The 26,596-nt window shown below is 43.3% G+C and overlaps 2 protein-coding genes and 1 pseudogene across 3 annotated transcripts; all 3 read right to left on the bottom strand.

The window, feature by feature from the left end:
- Window positions 1-414: 414 nt before the first annotated feature.
- Window positions 415-1,487, bottom strand: LOC112898064 (BTB/POZ and MATH domain-containing protein 2-like). Its single transcript, XM_025966471.1, has 2 exons — window positions 1,148-1,487; window positions 415-1,064 (listed from the first exon to the last, which is right to left on the bottom strand). The coding sequence occupies exons 1-2, from the start codon at window positions 1,485-1,487 to the stop codon at window positions 415-417; spliced, it is 990 nt and encodes a 329-aa protein (XP_025822256.1).
- A 10,073-nt stretch (window positions 1,488-11,560) lies between these two features.
- Window positions 11,561-12,386, bottom strand: LOC112898063 (annotated as a pseudogene).
- Window positions 12,387-16,638: 4,252 nt separating this feature from the next.
- On the bottom strand, window positions 16,639-25,553 carry LOC112897481 (fatty acyl-CoA reductase 1-like). Of its 2 annotated transcripts, XM_025965781.1 has the most exons (10): window positions 25,389-25,553; window positions 25,175-25,278; window positions 24,105-24,304; window positions 23,915-24,015; window positions 23,632-23,824; window positions 17,959-18,120; window positions 17,773-17,854; window positions 17,380-17,649; window positions 17,110-17,237; window positions 16,639-17,012 (listed from the first exon to the last, which is right to left on the bottom strand). In XM_025965781.1, exons 1-10 carry the CDS (start codon window positions 25,477-25,479, stop codon window positions 16,847-16,849), a joined length of 1,497 nt encoding a protein of 498 aa, XP_025821566.1. In that variant the 5' UTR covers window positions 25,480-25,553; the 3' UTR covers window positions 16,639-16,846. The 2 variants fall into 2 exon arrangements, with proteins under 2 accessions (XP_025821566.1, XP_025821567.1); XM_025965782.1 differs by lacking the exon at window positions 17,959-18,120.
- Between the last annotated feature and the right edge of the window lie 1,043 nt (window positions 25,554-26,596).

Below are 26,596 nucleotides of genomic sequence, written 5' to 3'. Positions count from 1 at the left end.
CATAGCAGTATGTGTAAACTTACATGGACATTCAATAATCGGCAAATGGTGCCCACAAGAAGGAAGATATTGTAGAATACTAATGGTAATTTTTATACGATGGGAGCATCAAGCTGGCTGAGGAGTGTGCAATTCATACATTTAGACATCAAAAGACGCAGTCAGCATAATGCTTATGAAACATAAAGAATTCACTAACCAGTAGTAGTTTAGGATGAGAGGATATAACAAGATTAGCATGCTATTCCAGTAACTTAAAAACTAGACTACTTTCTGTTAGATTACTTATCTACATTCAGCTGTTCATCCATATTCAAGATAATCTATGCTGCTATATCAAAAGCGAGCAAAGCTAAGATAATCTGTGCTCATAAACTAATTTTCTACTGACAGATTGAACTTAAGATGAGCTGTTCATCCGTTACGAAACCTACTTATCTTTTCCAACGCTTCAACTACAACAGATGGGCAAGTTCTTTTCAGATTCTTGTAGCCTTGCGTTGCCTCCACAGCATCCATAACACTTGAACAGGCCATAAATTCAATGCAAGCATCCTTAAGCATGTCACAATGATGTTGATCAGCTAAAGCCAGCGTGGTTGCCACGGTCTGAATACTAAGATTTTCACAAAGGATAATCTGACACATCAGCTTTAGCCTCTCCATGGCGTATCGAACCGCAGCAACAAGCAAGTGACGGATGATTTCATTACGATCATCTTCCTCAAGATCTTCCAAAGGAGGCAAAGAGTCGGTATATATGAAATGGAGAAGGACCCTGAAAACATCAGGCTGCACATCTTTGACCACAATGGGCTCTGTTCCCTCCTCCCTCATAGGTCCATAGAGTTCTGCTTTGAATACGGGTGACCTTATGGCAAGCACCATCTTGTGTGCTCCGATATTTTTTCCTCCTACACTGAATGTGATATCCCACTCCCTCCTTTTCTTCCAACAGCTTGGCAAATGCAGCGCGATGTCAGAGGGAGGCACCTCAATATTGGGAAAAGATTTGACTTCAGGTATCCTTGGCTGTTTGATGACAGTGATAGTCCATTCCATGGTGATGCAATATTGCAATCATCCTGAAGAACAGGTGGCGCTTCGAGGACACTCAGGTTTATCTGAAAGTGATCATAACTGCTACGGGCATTATCATGGCTGAACTCCCTCGGTGCCGCCTTATGCACCGAGAAAGCCAACCCAGTCCTCTGGTTGATTAACCTCAGCTTGCAGGACGCCCGCGCCTTTGCGCTTTTGGGTCCCATCGCCACCCCAGCGACTTGGTGGTGCTCGTCGATTCCATTGGGGAATTTGGACACAACAGGGTACAAGAAGGCAACCCACTTATGCCCGCCGACGGAGAACTTGCCGGACCTGATGGGCTTTCCGAGCCCCGTTTGCTGGCTGTACCCCACGATGCGAAACACATGCGTACCTTGCTCCGTCTCCGGGGCGCTCGTGGACAGGGTCTTCGAGGTCGCCATTCCGTAAGGCGCCGGCGGCGAGGAGGAAGGCCGGAGTTCGGAAGATCAGACAGGGCGGGGGCTATTGCGTGCCCTAGGCGGCGCCAATCTGAAACCCGAATCTGGTAGAGAGAAAGAAAGCGCATCATCTCATAACCGCGAACTGGAGGGGACAGAAAGGAAAAGCGGAGGTAGTGGAGGCGGTCGAACCTTCGGAGGGTGGCCGGAGGATAGGGGCTGCGGCGGCGGCGCCGCCGAAGACGGCGATGAAGAAACCCCAGTTCCTCCTTTTGCCTTTTTATTTATTCTTTAATTTATTTGATTTTCTCTGCCTACAGGCGCTGGATTAATATGGTGCCTTTCGACCTCACTTTCCTTTCCCCGTATAACCAACTTGGTAGAACACCGTATAGAAGAACTTTGAAGTTGATTATTAAATAAACAATTCAACTCGTTATTATCAAATTTTTTCTTATAAAAGATTTCAGACTTTATTATTAGTAGATTTCCTATTGCAACCAGCAAAGTATTTTTTTCATTTGGATTGTGACAATTATATTTTGTTTGGGTTATGCTACTGAGCGTAGCTTAGCTGGTAAGATTTCTTGTGATGGAACCTGCCCACCCATTCGAGTCCTCGATTCAACACAGGTGCTCGCATTTTTCTAGATTTATTTCAGAATTTAACTAACGTTATTTCAGCGACAGGCGATGTGCTCAACGAAGAGCATACTCCCTCCATTCCAAAAACAAGTCATCCTAGAAATTCTAGAATAAATTAACAAGAAGGTAAAATAATCATGTTTGCCCCTATTTACTACACATATTTGGTACTAATTGATTCTTGCATGCACATGCACTTTCTAAATAGGGTAAGATAACTTATTTTTTGGATAAATTTTGAATCCTAGAATAACTTATTTTCTGGACAGAGAGAGCAATGTTGACTTCATCCATCTCGAGAATCTATCGGCTCAGTCTCTCGTAGATATCTATAAAGGTAGAATTGTGTACTTGTATAAGGGTGAGCGTGCGTATGTGTACGTGAGCGTCTGTGTCACAGTTGTGTATGTGTACTGTTCACGCATTGGGAGTCACAATTTTCAAACAAGAAATTCCTATGTTCGGGGTATTTTAATCTTTTGTAATATATTGTATCCATCATAACCAACAATCATGCAAAAACTTCCATTGGTCTTTTGTGTGATTCCATAATCATATTCACTGTTAGCACTTTTACCTATCCAATAAAACATGTAAAATGCAGAAATAGTGGCTGACTTTTGACGCTCCACTTTGCTAGCAGTGTCTTAGTTCAAACACCAATGCACACACTGAAGATAAATCAATCAATTGAAGCAGCAGCAGCAGCAGGGCCGAGGAGAAAGATCTTTTATCCTGCACTGAACTGAAAATTTTTGGCCGATGTTAATCTGAGAACAATGGGCTGCAGTTGATTGGATCAAGGATGGATTTTCCTTATTTCAGATTAGCGTCATAACATTGAACAGAACAGCTAGCTACTGTAGCTAGTACTCTCTACAGTTTTAGCAGTTGGAGTAAAAATGGGGCTCTGGGTAGTTACAGTTTACAACTTTACATAGCCAACCATGTAATCCAAATAATAGTGGAAATAACAACTTGGTTCAGCCACATTGATGGGGATTAGAGGGCACGACGAATTTATATAGAAAATTGGTTGCTGAATGTCAGGCTGCCTGCAGTCTGTATTATGTTCTCTAGGCTGTTGTGACATGGAAGAATCGCGTGGCCCAGTTTTATCAGTCCTTTAGGGTGTGACAGCAAGCAGTCTGTATTATGCTACACTGCGACTGTGTTGCATTTACATAAAACAGTTTATTGATTTAGGGAAGTAATCATTTTAGTTTTTTTATATCATTAGTGGTCGTCATACTAATAATGAAAATTTGAGGAAAAGAGCTGGCTTTCATTTCGGTGCAATCTAATCTCTCTCTATATATTTATGCAGATGGGTTTGTGAAGCAGTGCACATTTTTTTTATTCTATCAAAATAACGTTGCAGGACACATGTGTTGATCCATCCGATTCTTTCATCCGAGGAAACTACAAAGAAAGCCCTAGGAACAAGCCAGTGGCATGATGTAATTTTCGATGTTGTTTTATAGTACAGATTATGAATGTACTCTATATAAAAACATGCTATTTAATTACACAGGTTATTATGTTGTGTTAATTCTAATTGTCAAGATGCAAAGTATAACGAGCAGAACATGTGTCATATTATGGTCAATGCTACAAAGACAATATGCTCCTTTACATAAACCACGTGTGCATTCAGTGTAGGAAAATAATGAGTCTGAAAGTGATGAGATGTGCCTCAGAAATTAGGCCTTATGGCCTCTCTTGCCGCCTCATCCTTCCTAGTACAGGGAAAAGAAACAGGCATGCCGGTTCGATCCATCATATATCCCTTGGAGCACCAGGTCTAACCAGCTACAGCCAAATGGATGGACCAGTGCGCTCTCACACCTTGAATGGGTTGATGGATCATTGTCAAGTTGACTCCATGGACCAACCGCGCCGGCCTTTTGGAACATTTTCATCCAGCTTGGTTGGCTCATATGGTCTTCATCAGATTCTAAGTGGCAAACTTATATCCAACTGTAGCATCCAGGTCACTTTCACTGAAAGACATGGTCAAAAATTTTCAGACTGATCAAGCGCAGATACAATTTGCAGTTGAGGAAGATCAGATTGGTACCAGATAAAGGCAAAAGAAGAATCATAGCAAATATTTGTCTAAAGGGATGGCAATGATTACAATCATTAAGATTTCAGAGGTAAAACAATGCACAAGCCAATGCGAACTTCAGAGCAGAGAGCACAAGGGAATCCCAGGTGATCTCTCGCAGCCTTACTATAACATGAAACAACACTGCCTTTGAAGGGAGCTCTCACACAATCACCATCTGGAATGAAGGTAGCAGCTGATGAACCCAATTGACAACAAACTGCAAGAGTCACATTCCCTTGTAAAGAAAATTCAGTTTTAAATTATTGTAGTGCTGGCTGTTAAAAAAAAACTGCAAGAGTCCATGTATCTCAGGACAAACTGCATTATCCATAGTACTAAAAGGCAGCCAAACTAGGCAATAATCCTGATCATATCACTGAAAGAAGTGGACACCATAAGAACAATCTGACAACCATGCCTTACACCATGGTAACCATTATTTGTCATAACAGGCCAAATTGAATTGTTGCAAAAACATCCAAATGGGAGAGAAGGTTCATTCAAAATTTCTCTTTACTGTTTACATCATTGGTCAGCATCTAATGCTTTAATTCAACTCTATAACAAAGTGTTTGACTCATTGACTGACCAGCACACCAAAGAAATAACTAAACATGTCAAAATACAAGAAAACGATAATCACGTCAGGTCCATGTCAAAATTGTTCCTCATGAAGTGACGGGATCAACTTTGATCAAGCTATAATCTACAATAATGCAAGTGGTTCAAATTATAGTCCTCAACTTACAGTTACCACAAGAAACCTCAGACAGATTGCAATTGAGCATAACCTTCCGCGAAACTTCATAAACTGACAGTATATAAAGTGTCAATTAATGTTTACAAATGTAGAATAGTCTGCCGATTACAACAGATTGCCAATCAGTTTGAGTGATCCTTTATAACTGATGATGGATTAATGCTAATCTATTATTTGCAAAACATTCTGAATCAGATTAATTCATACAACACTAGCACAAGTGACATTATGTGGATTCAAGGCAATAAAATTACGTCGGAGTCGATTGTAGTGTGTAATTTAAAATTCAAAGCTAGGATTTTTAAGCAAGAAAGTTCCTGAACTATAATCATAAAACTACAGAGAAGATACTGCTATTATCAAATATAATTGGTACTGTAAAAATTAAAAGGTCCTTATCAAGGAAGCATAACTAAAAGATGCGATCCTGTCAAAACTATCCCTATTCATGATGATATATTTTCAGTTTTTCACAAACACATGGCATGGTATTATAGTGTTATGCTGGTCTATTGCTATACTTCAGGCCAACATAACATAATTTATCATGCACACAATTTGGATGTTCAATATTCGACTAAGTGTACGCCATGCACAGTATATGCATGTTCAATATTCAACTAAAGGCAAATAATATATGCTGGGAACATCAAGCATGAAGAGAAGCGCACAATTCATACGTTCACGCATCAGGAGATAGAATCAACACATGGCTAACAAAACTAAAAGGCTACAGTAACCATTAATGTCTTCAGTTGAGAGGATATGGCTGCTCATCCGTATGTTCATGTTGGGATGGGCTACTCTAGTAGAAGCAAGAAGCTGACCAGGGCACAATCATACATTCAGGCATCAAATAGAATTAGGATATTGCTTACGAAACTTAAAAACTACAGTAACCATGAATGTCTAGGCTTGAGAAGATACATATGCTCATCCATATGACCATACGTTAACGTTGGGATGGGCTGCTCCAACAGAAGTTGACGAGCTATTCATTTTAAATAAAGCACAAAATATGAGCTGGTCATGCTTTATGAATCCTACTTGTCACTGCACCAAAGCCGCTCAATTTCGTCGGCCAGATGTAATTTCGTCGATCAAAAACAAGCCGACGAAAATAACTTGCTTATTTCGTCGGCCAACACAAGCCGACGAAATTAGAACTTGTTTTCCTCAGCCCAGCGCAGGCCGACGAAAAAAAGTTCATATTTTTGTCGGCTAGGCCCTAGCCGACGAAACAAAGAGCATATTTTTGTTAGCCTGCCCTAGGCCAATGAAAATAGTCCTAATTTCATCGGCCCGTTGGGCCGACGAAAATATAGGTACCCTAATAGCGTGATTTGGATGTCGTTCTAGGCCCGCACGCACACTTCTCTGCTCCCGCGCCCGAGCCCCCCGCCCCCGCGTCCCGCCACCACCGCCCCCGGGCCTGCCGCCACCGCCGCGGCCCCCACCGCCCCCGCCGCCGGCCCCGCGGGCCCCCGCCGCCGCCCTGCGGCCCACGACGCCGCCCAGCGTGGCCGCCGCCCTGCGGCCCACGACGCCGCCCAGCGTGGCCGCCGCCCCCGCCCCGCGCCCCTCTGCCCCACGGGCCCCCGAGCGGCTCTTTCTCTTAATAGTGTTTTATTTGCTAATTGTTGTTATGAAACTTGTTATCTTTTATTTACCATTTCTTTATATGATATTAACTAACCATATTTTATTTTTTTCAGAATGAGGTCATTTGTGCACTCTCTAAAGGGAAAGAAGGATGTATCCTCATCTTCAAAGAGTCAGGCAAAGAAGAATGATGGCTCCGCATCTTCAGATAGACCTTCTCTCTTTAGAGGCAGCAGTTCTCACCTAAGTCGAAGAAGTGCACTTCAGCGATGTCTAGACGAGGCTGTGCAAGTAAGTCATATGTAGTTTGCATGTGTAATTTAATTTCTTTAATAACAATAAATATATATTTGTCTTTGAATAGAAAGAAGAGGAAGGTAGGGGTGCGGATGAGGAAGAATATGTCGTGAATATGGATGGCGATGGAGATGGAGGTAGTGGAGAGGAAGATGAGTGCGAGGATAGAGAAGAGTGCGAGGATAGAGATGGAGATGCAGAGGAGGAGGAAGAGGAGGATGAAGAGGAGAATACTGCTGCACAACCTGTGTTCAGGTACTTATGATCATTTCATGAAAAATTGTATATGAGCTAGTTAACTAATACGGTACATTTAGATTTAGAGGCAACAATGTGATGACTCCTGCAGCAACCAATCCGGCAAATCGTCGACAGATTAGGCCACATGGGGATTGGTAAGTAATATATTTTATTGTTGTGATTGTTTTATTTAATATATTATATAGTTCAAGTAAGAAATATGATGGATATCATGTTCTAATTGTAGGCAGTGGGGCGACATTTGTTGGGAGGGAAGAAATAGGTTAAGACCTGTGAATGCAACATTGGGAACACTTTGTCGGTTTCACCACCCAGGAATGGTTACAATTGGAGGTATGCTTCAGCCTGCATTGAAGTAGAAGCACTATAAGCTGCACTCGGATGATCAGGGCGTCACGACTGCAGCGAGAGTTTGGAATGAGTTCTGGGTACTTTTTTTTATCATAACTTCTCTAATTTATATAACTACTATCTATTTGATTCATTTATAAGTTATCTAACAAAGTTATTTTCCTTTTTAGGAGAGGTATCGTTTGCCAGAGGGGGAGGAGTAGTGCCTACAAGATAGGGCTCATTCTGTGTTCGACAAGGCAGCAACGAAGGTGGTAAGCGACATGATGTCCAATGCTCGTATACAGTACGTTTGTTTATACTATAAGAAAATAAAGCTGCAAGACATGAACAAGAAACTGGGTGCTTCTGAGATATATCTCCGAGAGGATGAATACCTTCAAGTTGATATTAGTGGTTTGCCTTGGTTGAGAAAGTGTCCGGATGCTTGGCGAGCACTTTGTGCTTATTGGGCTTCACCTAGCTTTGTGGAAAAATCCAGGATGAAGAGAGCTAATCGTCAAGCAGGACCACGGGTTACACAAAGATATAGGGCTGATGGACACCTTCGTTTGGCTCATCGAATGGTAGGCGTTTATTATTTCAATTTGATTATTATGTACTTACTTGCAATATCACAATTTCTTTTTTGCCAGGAGGCACAAAGTGGGGTGGCCCCAAGCTATACTGAGACATACATTCGAGGCCACCACGGCGCAGATCTTACACAGCCAGAGTTGCTTTGCAGCGAGAATGCCATACAGACTCTAGTTAGTAAAATAATTTGATTTCAATTAAGCGATGATTCGAATATAATCTTATTATTGGTTGCCTGAATGGTAGGCGAGATATGGTGATAAAATGGTGGCACGTCATGGGGAGGAGTACGATTGGAGGAGAAATGATGTGGATGTGGGTGCCTTGTACTCAAGCGGGGGAGGGAAGAAACATGGCAGGTTCAGCATGTTGAATGGCATTATTAATACAAGTGGTGCTTTGAGTGAGGCAAGGTGTTCTCAGTCCTCTCAGAATTCTCGGGGCTACCAACAGGAAAGTGAAAGGAAAAATCGACTGAAAGAGGAGATAAGGCAGCATAGAGAGGCGATGCAGAGGCAAGAGGAGTGGGCAAGGCAACAACATGAGTACATACAAGGTTTTTTCTCTCAGCAACGACAGATTTAGGTACTATGCAAGTTTGATATTTTTTCAAATCCTTATGCACTTTTCATTGCTATAAGATACTTGATCTACTATTGATTTTTAGAAAATGCTAGCGGCTACCCTTGGCTCACAATTTAATTTGTCACTTCTTCCTTCGCCTCCTCCTTCACCGTCGACTTTGTACCATATGTGCGTCTACCGTCTCCACAAGTGATAATTATATCATATAACTAGCAATGCTCAAATTTTCTTATATATACATACTAAATAGATTTAACTTTGTCTATAATCAGGGTTCGACGAGTACTCATCCTCGAGGAGTTTCTGGCAGCCCGTCCACGCCACCATCGACAGCGCGTAACATTTCTGGAAGTGACTACTGCAGCGGACATAATATTACCCCTACTTGATTTGTGTTTTCGCGTTTCGTTGACTTATATATGTCATTTAGACTATGGATTTCATGATTATACTTATTGGATGTATTTGATGATTGTGTGATGATGTATTTCATAATTCTGCTTATGGATATGTTAAGTAACTGCTTATGGATGATTGCGTTAGCTATTATATGCGACTGTTTTTTAGCAGGATCCCAGTATTTTCGTCGGCCAGGTGGCCGACGAAAATAATGGACACACTCCAATATTTTCGTCGACTCCGAGCCGACGAAAATACGACAATGATTTTTGTCGGCCAAGCTAGCCGATGACGTATTTTCGTCGGCCAGCAGAGCCGACGAAAATATTTCCATTATTTTCGTCGGCCACTCAGGCCAACGAAAACGTGAACATATTTTCGTCGGCCGTGTTGGCCGATGAAAATAGCGTTATTTTCATCGGCAACCAACGAAAAAGCGCTTATTTTCGTCTATTTTATTCCTTCGGCCTAATTTCGTCGGCCGACCGTCGAAAATAGTTATTTTCGACGGCTTTAGGCCTATTTTCGTCAGTTTCTGGCCGACGAAATTACACTATTTTCCTGTAGTGTGTCTTCTCCAGATTTTTTTCTTTGTAGAAAACTAATGATGAATGTTATGTTTCGGGGACACCAAGCTTGGGAAGAATAGACAATTCATGCATTCAAGCATCAAAAGATACAATAAGCATACTGCCTCCACTAACAATGAGTTGTTCATGGAAAATAGACTTCTGTAGGCAACAATTGCTGTAGAACTAACCCTGCGATCGAAGAAGAATTTCCAGATCCCAAGCACATAGTTTGCGTTATGTGAAGCTTTCCTTTGGAAAACATAATAACATACTTTAGCACAAAATATGAAAAAAGTTTGTTTTACTCAGTTGGTGATTTTGGTCTCTGATCAAATTCTTGCAGAGATTAAAGCAAAAAAGAAAACTTTCAGGGCAGAGCAAAGGCAAATTTGTGGAAAGTTTTTTCAGCTTTTCCTTTGGTTCGGATAGACCTGATTGGAATAATATATTTTTCAAGACTACGCAGGAAGAAACTAACCATGTTTTTACAGGCAACCATCAAAGGCCCTTGAGCATTCCCCTAATAACAGCCAATACGTCAACAAGCAATCTTTGGACCAGGTCATCAGAATGGGGAGCATCCTCCACAGAGCTCATTCCTCCTCAATTTATAGAACCAGCAGCGCAATATCTGGCTTATATCCTCTAATTTGCAGCCATTCTTATGCTTCAAAATCTCAAGGTCAGCGACAAATTGTCTTGATAAGAAGTTTAGTGATGTTTTAAGCATATATCCAGCCAAAGACCTGATATCAGATTCCCATCATAGTTTCCTGATCTACTGACCAAAGTATGCAACCATCCGAAATAAGTGATCTGCAGGCACTAAGCAATGTTATAGGGAGGCTACAACTTACATCTCAAAGGACCCATGCTTTCTGAATTTTTTTTTTGCGACAAAGAGCCGTGTAGACCCAATGCCTCACATTTTCCAAATGAGTTCATCTGTTGCTTACATTCAGTAACAGATGAATATCAGAATGATGTTCTAGATCTGCAAATATCCAACCAGAGGCCCTCCACAGAATCCCTTCTAGAATGAAGCAGGGGCTGATCAAGTCCAGTTTATTTTAGGAACAATGATGATGACAATTATTTTAAAAAACAATGATGATGACCATAGTTGACAAACACCCTGCACATTTGTACACAAATTTCTGAACAAACTGCTTAACTCATGGCACTTAAGAAATAAAACATGTCCTGAATTCTGCGTGGACTTTGTCAAACATGAAAATTAAAGGTATAGCTTTTTCTTAATATTGCCCAATACAGCAGTCAGCAGGCAATCATATTAACCAAATAACTGATGAGGTGCAAACTGGACGAAGCTGACAACCATTCCTTCCATTGTAATCAGTATTTACCATTAAACCAAATTGAAGTTGAAGGTCATATAAAATTCTCTTTTTAGTGTTTCCATCGTAGTTTGTTCCAAGAGGACCATTACTAGGAATTCAGTACTACAGATAAAGTTTGCAATATAGCACCGGATAATAGTAATCAGTCAGAAATTACAGACAACATCCCAAGCTGCAAATAGTGTAGTACAAAATCTCACTGAGAAAGGGTGCACACAGAAAAAAGATTTTTTTTTCTTTGTAGAAAGCTATTGATAAATGTTCTGTTTTGGGGGACACCAAGCTTGCGAAGAATAGACAATTCATGCATTCAAGCATCAAAAGGTACAATAAGCATACTGCCTGCACTAACAATTAGCATCTTAGGATGAGAGGATATAGCAAAACAAGCATGCTATCCCCCACAACTTCAGAATTACACTAATCTACCTTAGATTCATAAAACAGTGAGCTGCACATCAGTTTAGGATGAGCTCCTCTGGCAAAGCTGACAAGCTATTCATTTAAATGATGGACTGATTCTCCACTGATAAACTCTACATAAGATGAGATGGTCATGCTTTACGAATCCTACTTGTCTTCTCCAATGCTTCTATCACAACAGATGGGCAAGTTCTTTTCAGACTCTTGTAACCAGTGGTTGCTGCCACAGCATCCATTGCATTTGAACAGGTGATAAACTCAATGCAGGCATCCTTAAGCATATCACAGTGATGTTGATCCGCTAAAAGCCAACGTGGTTGCCACTGTCTGCACATGAAGACCTTCGCAGAGGATGCTTTGGCACATGAGCTTTAGCCTCTCCATGGCAAATCGATCCGCAGCCACAAGCAAGTGGCGGATCATTTCACCATAATCATCTTCCGTGAGATCATCAAAAGGAGGCAAGGAGTCATTATAGAGGAAATGGAGAAGGCCCCTGAAAACATCAGGATGAATATCTTCGACGACTATGGGCTCTGTTCCTCCCTCCCTTATAGGTCCATAGAGTTCTGCTCTGAAGACGGGTGAGCGAGTGGCAAGCACCATCTTGTGTGCTGTCAAATTGACTCCACCAACACTGAATGTGACATCCACTCCTTCCTTTGTTTCCAAAAGCTTGCCAAAATGTTCTGCAATGTCAGATGGCGGCACTTCGATCCTTGGGAACGATATGGTTCCTGTTACATGTGGTTCTTTGCTAACAGTGACAATGCATTCGATTGTGAGGCGATCATCCTGAAGGTATGTCGTTGGTTCAAACAGTTTCCGTTTTATCACACACACAGCAAACCTGCTGTCTTCATTGGCGTCAAACACTCTCGACACCTCCTTGTGCACTGATAAGGATGGCCCAGTGCCCTGGTCGAGCAATCTCAGCTCCCATGAGGCCCGCACCATGGTGTTCTTGCGCAGCAGTTTGAGTGCAGCTACAACACAATCACCACTGAAACGGTGTGCGGCCTTTCCAATGGTCCCATTAGGGTAGAATGAAAGTATCAGTCGTGCCCACCAACGGGGAACTTGTCTGACATGATGCACTCGGGGGCACCCGCAGCCCTATGTTGGCTGTACCCCAAGATGTGAAAACAAATGCGTGCCCTGCTCCCTCTGTGGGACGCAGGTCGAGACGGTCTTCGAGCTCGGCATCTAGTGAGTCATCGTCGAGGAGGAGGAGGATGGCCGGAGAGGGAGATCCGACACGACGGCGACGGAACCGCGTATACCCTAGGGTCCTCAATCTGAATCAGGTAGCGAAATATAAAGGCACATCTCTAATCGGGAGAAGGAGGCGAGAGAGGAGGAGCCGACAGAGAGGATCGAACCTTCTGCAGGGGAGTTGGCCGGACAATGGGAAGCCGCGCGCCGCCGCGGCCGCGCTGAAGAAGACGGCGAGGAAGACAAGGCGACTCTGAAACGAGTTCCGTCTTCCTTTGGTAAAACTGCATAAAGCCCCATAAATCTCTTTTAAGTTTGACTTCCCCCACATAAATTGATTTATTACAAATACCCACTCCTACATAGTTCGATTCGGAAAAATTCCCAGTACACACATACTTAACATAATCAATCCGTTTTAAGCGATGTAGAGTAAAATCTTATTCAAATGCTTACTTTAGACTATTCATCATGTTTCAATGAAATATTTTGTGCAAATAGCAAAAAGGAATTTAACAACGTTTAAACTCTAATCAGCAATTTGATTTGTAAGATCTCCAAGAAATATCAAGACTACACTCATAAAATTATCTAATCTTACTTAAAAACCACATTGATGGTTCGTAACTTATGAGAACATATTATTTCGTATAAGCATATGTAGAGTGGGAGGTTATCGCAACAAAACTAAGTAGGGGTAAGCATTTGCAACAAGATGACTTATGGTCATAGAACAAAAGGCTGAACCAGTTCACCGTTGAACCAGAAAACTGTGAACCTGTGACCCATCTGGTTCAGTTCAATCAAAAGATTCGTTATGCAATTGAACCGTTACGACCCGGTTGAAACCGGCTGGTTTTTCATTGAAGTTTTTTAGAAATTCAATTTCTAAGTATGTTTTGTATCTATTTTTTATCATTTTAGGAAAACTTCAATTTCTATGTATGTTCTGCAATTTTTATCGTTTCGAGCAAACAAAAGTGGAAAAAGGAAAAGGTAAATTTGCAAAAACATGAACACACAACGTTGTCTTGAAAGGCATATACGACACCCGCCAATTTTAAAACTTGAATCGCAAAAACTAAACCCTCCTAAACCTCCAGCTTAAAAAAGGAATGGTATCACTACCGTGATCCACCAAAGAAAGTTCCAATCATAGGTTTTCATCCCGAAAAGCATGTTGTGAAACTTTTGGCAATGTCCTAAAAGATAAGTGATAGTAGTGCCACCATTGACAAGTGCAACCATCTATGAACAAACTGAAGGATTTCTCCTCGAAGTTGAGGACCGGGTACCCGTAGAGCATACTAACTCAAAGTCCGCCATTATTCCCCCTCTCACTCCTGCAGTTAGGTCGCCATGTCTACACTAACTTCATACTTTGCCACCTACTTAGGCATGCCACCCAATGCGACGAAGACAATGCTATGAAGAAATCGATAGGAGCATGCTCAAAAACCGCTGATGAATCTATTCAGAGTTAGGTTATTAATTACAAAGCACGCGATGCCTGACTAATGATAAATACTCTAGTGCAAGAGTTAGCTCACTCTTTCGACAACCATCATCTAGCTTGTTGTGAGAACTTGAAACGAAGTGGCTAAGGGTGACGGCGAGCGCCGTGTCAGCCAACGCACTTGTAATCTAAGATCCATCATAGTAGCATGCTATCTCGTGGGTCATTTCTAGGTTCGTCGATGTAGGTCGACTGGCTGCAGCATTGGCCCCAATCTCCTTGTGCCGCACGAAGCACCTCATGGGTCGGGACTAATTGCCCTAAATCAGTGACGGAGAATGATGCTCTACCAACACGGACATCATCCACGCTCTAGAAGACGTGCTGTAGGTGATGAGGTAGCACAGCCACTAGATATGATCATCTATCTCGTCGGGTTCAGGTTGAGTCAAGAAAAACCTGTTGTTTTTTTATTCGGTCAGAACCAGACCTGACCACTGGGTTGGACCTTTTGGCCCGAGCCTGACCTGACATGTGGTATGTTTGGGTAGGGATGTTAATGGATTGGATATGATCAGATACCTATATATACGAATACAGATAGTTATTTTTCTTCTCGGATTCGGATCGGATATGGATAGTTTCAAATGTATCGGATAAAATATAAATGGATATCTACATCATAAAAATTCAAGGTTTATTATTCAGATTTGGATACGGCGTCAGATACTGAATATCCGGACTTGGATACAGACAGATATTAACCTCTCTGGCTAGACAAATCCGAACTCGAATACGATGGATCTTATTTGTACCATTTACATCCCTAGGTTTGGATTGAGTAGGTTAAAACCATGTTTTTTATGTACAATATTCGGGTCAGGTCGGGTTTGTTCGAGTTTCAGGTCAAATAAATCGGTCCGTGCCCAACACGATTTTTGTGGTGGGTTGCAAATTTCAACCCAAACCCGGTCTACATATTGGTCGGATCAGGTCGGATTTTTTTCGATTGGGTTGGGTCAGTTTTGTGGGTCCTAATATCTTGGTCATCCCCTCGAGACGTATCTCAACAAAATGTGTTACCATTTATATGAAACACGTGATTAAAGACAACTCTTGTTAAAACACGTCACTAGTACGGAAGCTAGCGAGTGACCCGCATCTCAGTAGTTGTAGTTCCAATTAGTTGCCCCTTTGAAATATGTATCCCTTCGTATGTTCAGAAAGAAGGAAATGGTGGTCTAGAAAAGTTTATCAATGAGTCATGTACGTATGGTCTTCCCCCATATTTCTCTGGTTCCATCTTCTAGAGTGTCTGTATTATGAGCTGACTGTGCAGAAAACCATCGCTGAATAGTTGGCTTGCAGTGGCGGATCTACAATTTTAGTAAAGGGTATGCCGCGATAATTTTTTTCATATACAATTCGGTATAATCCATATAGAAACGGTATACTCTATAAAAAAAATCAAAATCTGCCAAAAAATTTGGTATACATTAGTATAAATAATATGTGAAGTCTTAAATTCAACAATTAAGAGCCATAAAATATGTAAATCTAAAATATGCATAAAAGAAGCTTACACATATAAAATAGTTCAAAGATGATTCATCTTCATAAAAGTCTTAGTTATGTAACCTTTATCACTTTGATGAAAATATTCTATTTAACGAGTATGATCAAACGAATCATCTAACCACGCTATCACCTAACTTGCCTTTGCAGGAACAGACAACGGGTACATGCACGAAAGAGGCAATCAGGAACAGAGCACTGAGTCAAAAATTAGACACGATCACACGAACCACGAACCAGCGTTAGCAATTTGTCTTGGAGACCGGAGCAATGGACTGGTTCACTAGAGCCCTACCCCTTATCCCTGGACGAGCAGGTGCTGTGTGGCAGGCAGGGGATGAGAGGCTGCAGGCGGCTGAGGTCCAGCGCAGTTATGTCCTGCCTCGCGCCCTCTCTAGGAGAAGCGGAAGCGGAAGTTTTTTCTTACTCGGCCACAGGGTATTGCCACGGCCCAAGTGGCACACCCTGTGGCTCCGCCCCTGTTGGCTTATGCTTTGATGCTTATTTTTGCAGGTGAGGTTCATGTACATCAAGAGCACCGTCAAGAAGCCAAACTGAGTGTTCTAAGTGGCTGTGGCTGAGACATTTGCTAAAATGGGTGTTCTTGGAGGCATACACGCATAGCTTGAAGGAGAGGAGTTAAGATCACTATAGGAACCTGTGATGTATTTAATTAACCCATGTGACATGCAAGAGCATATGTAATTGACCCGTGCAAACTGTATTGCAATTGAGACTACTTTATACTTGTGGATGTATATTAAATGTCTAAAATTTTCCTCTCCTTTTCTTTTTTTTTTGTTTTCACAATTCAACATTAGAGACACTAGTAGCCAAAACACGTCTTTGATGATCCTCTTTGTTACAAAATTCTGAATCTAGATTCTCTATAGTAGGAATCTCAAAAAAAAAGTTTCTCTATAGTAGGCTAAGAACATAAATGCAGTAATCCAAGGAGTAGGATTCTCACAATTCCAAGGAATATCATTGATATAGCCAAATGAGCCAAACAGATGGCCTCACCGGCCGTTAATTTCTTGCTCCAGCCAAGAAACTGCAGTGCTGGATCCCAAATCCAGTAGTCCAGGTATTGCTCACTTCATGCATATTTTAGGGTACATTTCAAACCCACTACAAACACGCAAGATACATTCCAAGCTCTTACATCAATCTAATCGCAGAGGTACTTGACCACACCGGGGATGTGTACGCTGTAGAAATAGTTGTCCCAATCGACCGATTTGGGATCGAATCCAAAGTCGTATCCCCTGCTCTTGTTTTGCTCCTTGTTCGCCTTCAGCGCCGCCCTCAGCCTCTCGGTGTTCGTGTCGTCGAAGCTTCACAGTTGTCCAAGCAAATACAGTGAATCATCATCATCCCACAATGGGAAAAGAGAAAGGAGAACCACTATGCTTAAATCATTTTATTACTTACCACCCTTTGAACAAGGCGTATGGCGCGTACAGCTCAGCAACATGCATGACGTATCTGTACTTGCGACTGAGCTCGCCGTAGCGCCGGGAGAAGGCGCCGAAGAGGGCGATGTTCAGCAGGCGAAGGATCTGATGATCATCAGGCCATGCATGGTGAATCAAAGAGCATGCAATTATCAGTATGCTTTATTTCACTTGGCAAAATGACATTATTTATCATATGATCACATTCAAGTAAGGTAGTTGAGATGAGTAAGCAACTAATAAAGACCTCGAGGGGAAGCCTGAACTTGACGGCCATGTACGCGCGGAACCTGGGGAGGGTGCGGAAGAAGCGCATCCTGCTCAGCCGCACTGGCTCGCCGTTCTTCTTGGAACACGGTGGATTGTGGAGGAAGTACCGGCCGCCTGAGTCCGCAAGGACGGCGTAGGGCGCGGGGTTGCGCAGTGATGAGGTCACGTGGTAGATGCTCTGCCCCTGGTCCTCCGAGTGCACCGCCATTGCCACCATCATAGCGTTCACCACCATGTCCCCCGGAACCTGTCAGCATACGTGCGTATATATAGCTAGCATCCTGGTTTGTTTTGATGATTCCCAGAAAAGAAAACAGTTCTATACGCCTCTGCTAGATTTGATTCAATTCATCAGTAACCGTAAACTCACCACGTCCATTATCAAGTCGAGGTCGACTAAGAAGATGGACAAAGCCTGCTTGGCGTAACCAATGATAAACGAGTCAATTGTCCTACAAAAGGCAACAGTTTTTACTGTACATATACTGATGACATGAAGAAATCAACAGATGATTATTGGATGCCTGCAACCGGTGAATTTGTTGCCTTTGGTCACCTGATCCCTTCCATCCATCCAGGCAGTGGCTCATTCAAGATACTAGTTATGATGCTCGGCCTGATAATGACAATTGGGAGATCGCCTCGTAGGTGTCCCAGCAGCATCTCCCCCATTGCCTTGGTGAATACATAGGTGTTCGGCCACCCAAACTCCCTTGCCCTTCAATTAAATGTGCACATAGTTATGCAAGAAACATGTCAGACTTGCGGAGACATACATGAACAAACGGGCGGCCCTACACGGACGACCCAGCCTGCCAAAGCATGGCCCACACTTTTGACTGGGCTGGCACAACACAGTAGAGGAAGTGGGCCATGCTGGGCCACCCCCAAGGACCTAACCAACAGCCTAGGCACGGCACACCCGTGGGAGTTTTTTTGAAAAAAGTAAAAAAAATTAAATTCGAAAAAGGGGTGCCGATTCGCAAATTTTTGAGAAATGGGTATCTCCCGCCCGATCAACGGGCGGGAGGCGTGGGGCCGGGGACCTCCCGCCCATCCAACGGGCGGGAGGTCCCAAAACCTTTTCCGAGCCCCTCCCGAGGGTCTCTTCGCGAATAGAAAACTTTTCTTATTCGCGAAGAGAGCCCTGAGGCGGCCGGCGGGGCGTCCCGCCCGCCCAACGGGCGGGAGGTCTACGGAGGGGCATCCCGCCCGTTTGGGTGGGCGGGAGGTCACCCCCCCTCCGGCCGCTATATAAGCCCCCACCTGCCACTGAATTCCCATTTTATTCACAAAACCTAGGAAAAAAAGAAAGAGAGGAGAGGAAGAGAGAAGAGGAAGCGGCGAAGCCCTGTTCACACGTCGGTTTGGAGGTATATTCTCGTTCTAGTCGTATAATTACTTGAAAATAACTATACTCTAGGAAATATTTGTTAGGGTAGTTATATTTTGAGTAGTTTTTAGTATTTTCAATTATTTTTAATATAATTGATATTCTGAATACTTTAGATTCTGGAAAATATAATCTGGGAATCGCTGAAAGTTAGGGTCATTGTGTATTAATATGTAGTATAACTAGTTTATTAATGATTTACAGATATATCTTCCGAAAAGGGTACTTTCAGTATATATTACGGAGAAGAAAATGTGATTTATGGGCCGAATGGGGTAGATTTAAGTGAATTCAATTGTGCGGTCAGAGGAATTACCAGACCGTAGGAAAGGACATTTGAATCCCTATGCAACTGGTTAATGAGCAGATTAAGGATTAATCAGGAGACACACTGTGAGTGTTCAGTGCGTCATAAATCATACCACTCACGCTTTGATCTGGGAGCTGACGCCACTTGCAAGCAACGAGGACTGGTTAAGTTATCTGCAAAATGCAAGTTATTGGCAATAGCCACTGGTACTCCTTGTCAGTGTGCAGCAGAAGCCTTTCATAAACATCGAAGTTGCTGTGGGGGATGAAAATATTGATGAAGAAGTTGAGGAGCCAAACATTGAGGCAGGTGGCTCCGCAGCACCTCAATGCGTGGTTGATGAGGGGAAGAACATACCCCGTACTGTTGAACAGCTGCGAGACGAAGAACGTGAATTAGATGAAGCAATGAATGCCGATTCGTTTGATGATGATGAGAATGTGCCTGAAGAATAGGTAAGCAGCGACTTCAGTCATCTTGTCGTAGATGAGGGACCTAGCGTGTCTTGGGATTGCAACTGTTAAGTGTTGGTCTCTCTCTTATACGAGAGTTCAGAACAGTCGAGTGCAAGTCTCGTAAGTATGATGTGGTATGTGTGAAGTTGGTCTCTCTCTCTCTCTCTCTTATGCGAGAGTTCAGAACAGTCGAGTGCAAGTCTCGTAAGTATGATGTGGCATGCGTGAAGTTGGTCTCTCTCTCTTATGCGAGAGTTCAGAACAGTCGAGTGCAAGTCTCGTAAGTATGATGTGTTATATGTGAAGGAGGGTTGTCCGTGGCGGGTGCATGCCTATAAGGACAAATGGAAAGATTATTGAAAATGCTCAATTGTCACTCAGCACACTTGTCATTTGCCGGGCGTGCAGAAGTCCCATCGCAACCTTACATCGCAATACATTACAAACGAGATGTACGGGATGATAGTAGACAACCTGTCATTTGAACCAAAATCTATTATCAGGCATATTCAGGAGAAGTATAAGTATACCATCTCGTACGGGAAGACGTGGAGTGCAAAACAGAAAGTGTTAGAGATGAGGTTTGGGACGTTCGAGGCTGCATATGATAATATTTTTTGATTGTTGGCCGTCATTTATCAGAGAAATCCTGAAAGCTATTATGACCTGAAAGTCTAGACAGAGAACAAGATCCGCCTTTCATATTGCAGAGGGCCTTTTTCAGGTTGGGTCCATGCATTATCGCATTCCAATACTGCCGGCCTATCCTGTGCATCGATGGGACCTTTCTCATAGGAAAGTATAGATTGCAAATACTGACAGCCATTGCAGTGGATGAAAATAATCAATTGCTTCCGGTTGCTTTTGCTTTTGTTGAGAGCGAGAACACAGACAGTTGGTACTGGTTCCTGAAACGGGTTAAGCTTGCAGTCGTTCGGGATAGGGAAGATGTGTGCCTGCTACATGATCGTCATGCCGACATACTAAGGGCAATACTAGATTTGCAGGAGGGGTGTGTGGAGACCGGAGAGCCGCCCAAGTGGCGTGATGTTCGTAGTAGGTGGTGCATGAGACACTTCGGTGCAAATTTTTTCAGGCAATTAAAGAACAAGCACCTTATGGATATGTTCAAAAGGCTATGCAAGGAAACAAATCAACGAAAATTTAACAAGCAGTGGCAGAAACTTGATGAACTGACCGGGAAGAAAAGAAGCGAGGACGTAGCAAAAACCAGAACTGCATAGGACGAAGCAGGCTTTGTGTTTTTTGCCAACAGATACTGCACCTACTCGGAGAAGGTCTGGATCAGCGGTGAAAACCTTTTCTGAATGGATTGAGAATGAGCCGAAGGAGAAGTGGGCGTTGCTTTACGATACCGATGGTGCAAGGTACGGCATAATGACCACCAACTTCGCCGAGGTTTACAATTGGGTGATGCGAGGTGTTCGTGGGCTTCCACTGGTTGCAATTGTGGAATTCATCGTCACGGGTGTACCGATTACTTTAGGGATTGGTTCACTAAAAATCAGGCATACATGCAAGATCCTGATAGATATTTTGGGAGCATGATGACAGATTATATGACCAAGAAGGTAGCTAGCACCCATCTACACCACGTACGGTAATGTGGTACACAGGAGCTCAAGTTTGAGGTAGCTCCCAGAGATAGAGCACGACGTGGTATGAGACGTCAGACTCCTGTAAAGGAGTGCATTCTCAAGGTTGATGGTACTTGTTGTTGCTCATGCATGAGGCCAAAGTTGCTGCACATACCTTGTTCTCATGTAATGGCTGCTTGTACGGATATTAGACATCCTGTCGATATATATGTTTCCCATTACTTTAGAAAGGAAACAATTGCTAGCACCTGGCAGTATGAGATATATGGGTTCCGTATAGTTGGAGCGTTCACTGAGGCAGCGAATCCTGTGATCTATATTCCAGAACTGAGAACAGCTCGGGTTAAGAGAGGGCGCCGTCAGACACGGCGTATTCGTAATGACATGGATGAGTCAGAGCTCCGTACGAGGATACAGCGCTGCAGTGCATGTAACCAGAGTGGACACACGTATAAACGTTGTCCGAACAATGATGCTAGGCCTAGTTCTGCTGAAGCTGGCCCTACAGGTGATGCTATAGATGGAAGACCTCCCGTTGCATCAAGGAGTGGGAGACGTCGCCGATCGAGTGCTACTACGACATCAGGCATCGTTTAGTTGTAATTTTATTTAAACATTGTTTGCTCATGTGTAATATTTGCCGCGTTGAGTTTGTATCAGATCTGGATGTGTATTTATAATTTTAAAAGACCATTATATTTATTTTTAATGGATTGATGTATCGTACTATCGTAATAGTTCGATTATACGTTGCAAAACGTTATCGCTTAACCATCTTCATACGAGTTTTAGATACCGTAATCTTCTTCGTAAAATTGAAATTTTTTATGTATACAAAAGAGTATGGCGAATAAATCTTGTATTTGAAAAAAGTATAAATTTTAAATAGTTTGTAAAACAAAAATTCCAACAAAAAATAAGAAGGTAGGCACCTTCCGCCCGTTGGGCGGGCAGGATGCCTCAGGTCGGGCTGCGCATTCGGGAGGAACCGAACCGATCTCCTACAGAACTTCGGTTCCTAGATAATAGGTACCGATGGTTGTTTTTAGAGGCAGGAACCGAGCAACTTCGGTTTCGGGTAGTTCGGTTCGGTTCCGGTACTTACCGAAGGAACCGAAGTTTCAAGATGCATAAAAACAGCTCATTCAATAGCAAATTTTGACAGCACCTTCTCTAATTTTAGCACCAATCCAAACATCAATTCAAACAAGTAACAGTAGCATTATAGTAGCAGCATTACATCAATTCAAACAAGCAACAGTAGCATTATAGTAGCAGCAAGTACCGAGCCCAAGTACTGAATTTCGGTTCTTCGGGAGAACCGAGCCCAAGTACCGAATATCCCGAGGAACTTCGGTTCCTTAGATCATGGAACCGAACAGGAACCGAACTTCTTCGGTTCTGGTTCCTTCGGTATCGGTTCTCGGTAACTTCGGTTCGGTTCTCGGTTCTCGGTTTTTTTGCCCAGCCCGAGCCTCAGGGCCCTCTTCGCGAATAAGAAACAGTTTCTTATTCGCGAAGAGGCCCTCGGGAGGGGCCCGGAAAAAGTTTTGGGACCTCCCGCCCGTTGGATGGGCAGGAGATCCCCGGCCCCACGCCTCCCGTCCGTTGATCGAACAGGAGGTACCCATTTCTTGAAAATTTGCGAATCGGCACCTCTTTTTCGAATTTAATTTTTTACCTTTTTCAAAAAAAATTCTGCGGCCTAGCCCGGGCTATGGAGTGCCGCCTGGTCAGCCCGGCTAGCACGGCGTGCCTGTGCCAGCCCATTCCTCATCAGCCTCCCACAACCACATCCCACATAGCACAAGTAGCATCCCAATAGCATGTAGATTACTGCACCGCGTGCCATACACCATCGCCACCCACCCACGCTGCCACCTTCGTATGTCACGTTGCCATGGAGGGGAGGGGAGGGCCACCACCTGTCAGGTCCCCAAGAGGGGAGTGGAGTAGGGGTAGATAGGTTGGGTAGGGATTGAGGGCCGTGGCGCTAGGGTTAGGAGGGGAGAAGAGGGCAGCGGTGGAGGCCCGATGGAAGGGCCAAACCGCTGCCTCGCTATTGCAAAGAGGGGTGGGGAGCAGGGGAAGGGAGCAGCAACAGGCTAGAGGTGGCTGTGTGGGGGTGGAGTAGGGGAGGGGAAGGAGTCCAGCTGGGTTTTGTAGCTAGAGGTTTATTTTGGACTGCGTAAGTAAGAATTAATGATCCATTGATGGCTGCTCTTTAAAAGGGTGATGCTTGTACCGGCACACCATGCCACACTAGTGGCTCAAGCACAGCACGCCATACACTGGGCTTAACGGCCTGGGCACAATGTGGACCGAGCCATGCCGTGACTAGGCTGCGTCGAAACCATCAGGCCCTATGGCACCCATTTGGTCCGGCCTGTTCAGCCATCTATAAGCAAAGATGCACAGCAGTAGGATAAAAATATAACGGGCTCATTCTAACCTTTTGAGGCCGAGCTCCTTCATGGTTCTCTTCTCAACCCTTTCTGAATAACAGTTGGCTTCCACCTCTCTCCTGGTCTCTTGTATCAGATTTAATTCGGACTCAATATCCAGGTGCACGCCTTCCCTCAGGGTTTCACCCAGCAGGAATGGCTTCTCTGGTAGTATCCCTTCTTGTTCACCGGCTACATAAGCTGCTAAAGGCGTGTAAATGTTATATGGATTCAAAGCGACAGAGCACCATAATGATGTATATGGAACATTGGATTGTTGTTGCCTAATACCAGTTGAAACATGTAGCAGCATCTTGAGTTTATTGCACCGCTTTGCAAATTCGCATATGTGCTTGGCTCCCATGACATTTGTGTCAAAAGCCACATCATATCTGCACAGCCACCAAACATTGATCAAATACTTTCACAATATATGATGCAATCTCAAAGAATTTGAGTGAGTACAGAAAAATCCTCAGACCTTTCATAGAAATTTGTAGTTGCAGCTCCATTCACAATTATATTGATTCCCTTCGATAATTCTGTTAGTTTGGCATGGTCTAGCCCCAAGTTCTTATACACGATGTCTCCTGCCAAAGGACACACTTTTTCTTGGATGAAATCATCAAACCTATCGCCATGCTTTTCTTTCAAAACTTGAAAGATCTCCCTCCCTGTCACCTACCAATGACGAAACAGAGTTTATATGGAAAGACTACCATAAGAGTGATAATGCTAGGGAGATGTAAACAGTTCCATCTATGGTACTTCAAGTCATGTTAGTATGCTCTGTGCATCTGCCACTAAATTTTTCAGAAGAAGATATGTTTCAGATTGAATGCAGTAATCTATCAGGGCACATTCTGAATTCAACTAACCTGCAGAGTTTGCACCCTGTGAGATTGCTCATCTTTTTTTACATTGAGTTACTCAGCATTTGGTACCGCTCAGCTACTATTCCGGAGAGTGCAAAGGTGTACATCTATGATGCTCTCTTATTTCCAAATCCGTGCGAGTAGGCTTTCTATTTATTTCTCAAAAGCTTTTTTAGTCAATAACTGCTACGTCGTCCACTGGTTACTGCCTCCTTTTGATGAAAGGCAGGACATATAAAGGCTGAATGTGAAGGAAAATTTTGCTGAATTGCTATGCGTAGCTGCAAAGCAAATGGTTTGAGATCGAAAGAACATGTCTGTCAACTTGTTCGTTTCGAAATGATTTTATTTTTTCCGAAAATATGTTCGCTAACTCGTATAATATTACTCCTTTCTTATGCTACCACTCCTTTCCAAATTCCCATTGATCTTGCGTGAGCAAGACTTGGGTAGTGCATGCGTCTGGCATGAGTTTCTTAATTATTTAAGATATGCACGTGCACAACTGTGGAGAGAGGACGGCAAATTTGCATTTGTTCGAAAATTTCATACAGAGAGTTTCCTATGTCCTTGTAGGGAGAAATAATGATTACCCAAAACACATTTGCATCATCAGAAAGCATAGTCATCAGAAACTTAAAAAAGTGCGTGGAAGGAAGGATAGAAGTATTTGCACCTCAGTCTCAACCCTGTGCTTTGCGGACTCAACGCCAGCGGCTCGAATTAGGAGGAAGAGCTTCTTGACGTCGGGCTGAACCCTCAGTATCTTCTCCACGAGCACTACACACACAGAAATTATTCGTTATTCATTGTGGAGATGCGTTGCACCACCAACCTCAAAGACTAGAGAGCAGTGGTACCAGCGGATGAGTTCATGGAGACGTACGTACCTTTCCCTAGGAAACCAGTTGAACCAATAATCAGGATGCTCTTGCCCCTGAAGTACCCAGCAACAGCATCAGCATCCAGTTCTCCAATCATCTTCGACTGTGTGTGAGTGTGCTCTGCGTGCGTATCTCTATGAGTTTCGTTCTGAAGATTTTTGCCTTCGGTGGTTAAAGGCTAGCCGTTGGGTGTTAGGTAGTCTGAGTAGTAGCTAGTGTGCTAGTAGCTCTGGAATTCTCGTGAGAAACCGACCGTATATTTATTGGGAAGAGGAGATGGACACGTTTCCGAGGGCAGTGGGCAGATGCTGAGCTCTTCCTTGCAGCTGTCATCAGCACACTGTGGAGCAGCACGCGCTGCCACCCTGGGTGGGGGACGGTGCACGGTGTGTGGCGTGGATGATGCTACTTTCTCGTCCAAGAGGAGGTTGTGAGGCCCATTTTCCCGTACTATTGCGGTCTTGAGTTTCGATCAAGTGCCAAACCAAACCTTAAACCCCTACCTAGCATGCCAAATGTCGGAGAAAATCTCCAGCCAGGTGGCGGAAGAGGAGATGGACATGTTTCAGAGGGCAGTGGGCAGATGCTGAGCTCTTCCTTGCAGCTTTCATTAGCTATACTGCTGTTGCCTGACGAGTGACGTCTCTGCTAAAATAGATACTGAAATTTACTCGGCCTGTCACGAGCGGCCAAAATGATATAATTATAAAAATCATATTCTCACAAAGTATCTTCTCAGGCCACAAATATTAGTTAATATAGGCAAATCAATCCTATTTAACTTTGATCATCCATGTCTAAACTACTATTCCGCTCAACCACTTTGTTGACATGTTGGTACGCTACTTGAACTGGAGCATTGATTTTCACGTGAGTGCTCAACGATCATGTTATACTACACTGGCGCATGGTGGACTCTTCTGGGGAACCGGAAGTCTGGGAAATATAATGAGGCCTTGCCACACGATAAGGAATTTTATGCAAGAGCAGTATATATCAGATGGTATTATATTAGGCGTGAGCCGCCCATCGTGCATGTTCCATTTCACACCACAGAAGAATGGTATGTTGTATTTCTCATCGATTCGATGGATAGGAAGGTTCTCGCGTAGTTGCATGCTGTCTTTCTTTTTAGATCGGACATTGGTAGTTCTATACATTAAAGAAAAATAAAAAGAGTTCGTGTAAGCTCCATATTAGTAGAAATAATTGCA

This window comes from Panicum hallii, chromosome 6 (assembly GCF_002211085.1).
Source record: "Panicum hallii strain FIL2 chromosome 6, PHallii_v3.1, whole genome shotgun sequence".
Lineage (NCBI taxonomy): Eukaryota > Viridiplantae > Streptophyta > Magnoliopsida > Poales > Poaceae > Panicum > Panicum hallii.
The sequence above is the reverse complement of the archived record's forward strand: the minus strand, read 5'-3'. Positions and strand labels throughout refer to the sequence as shown.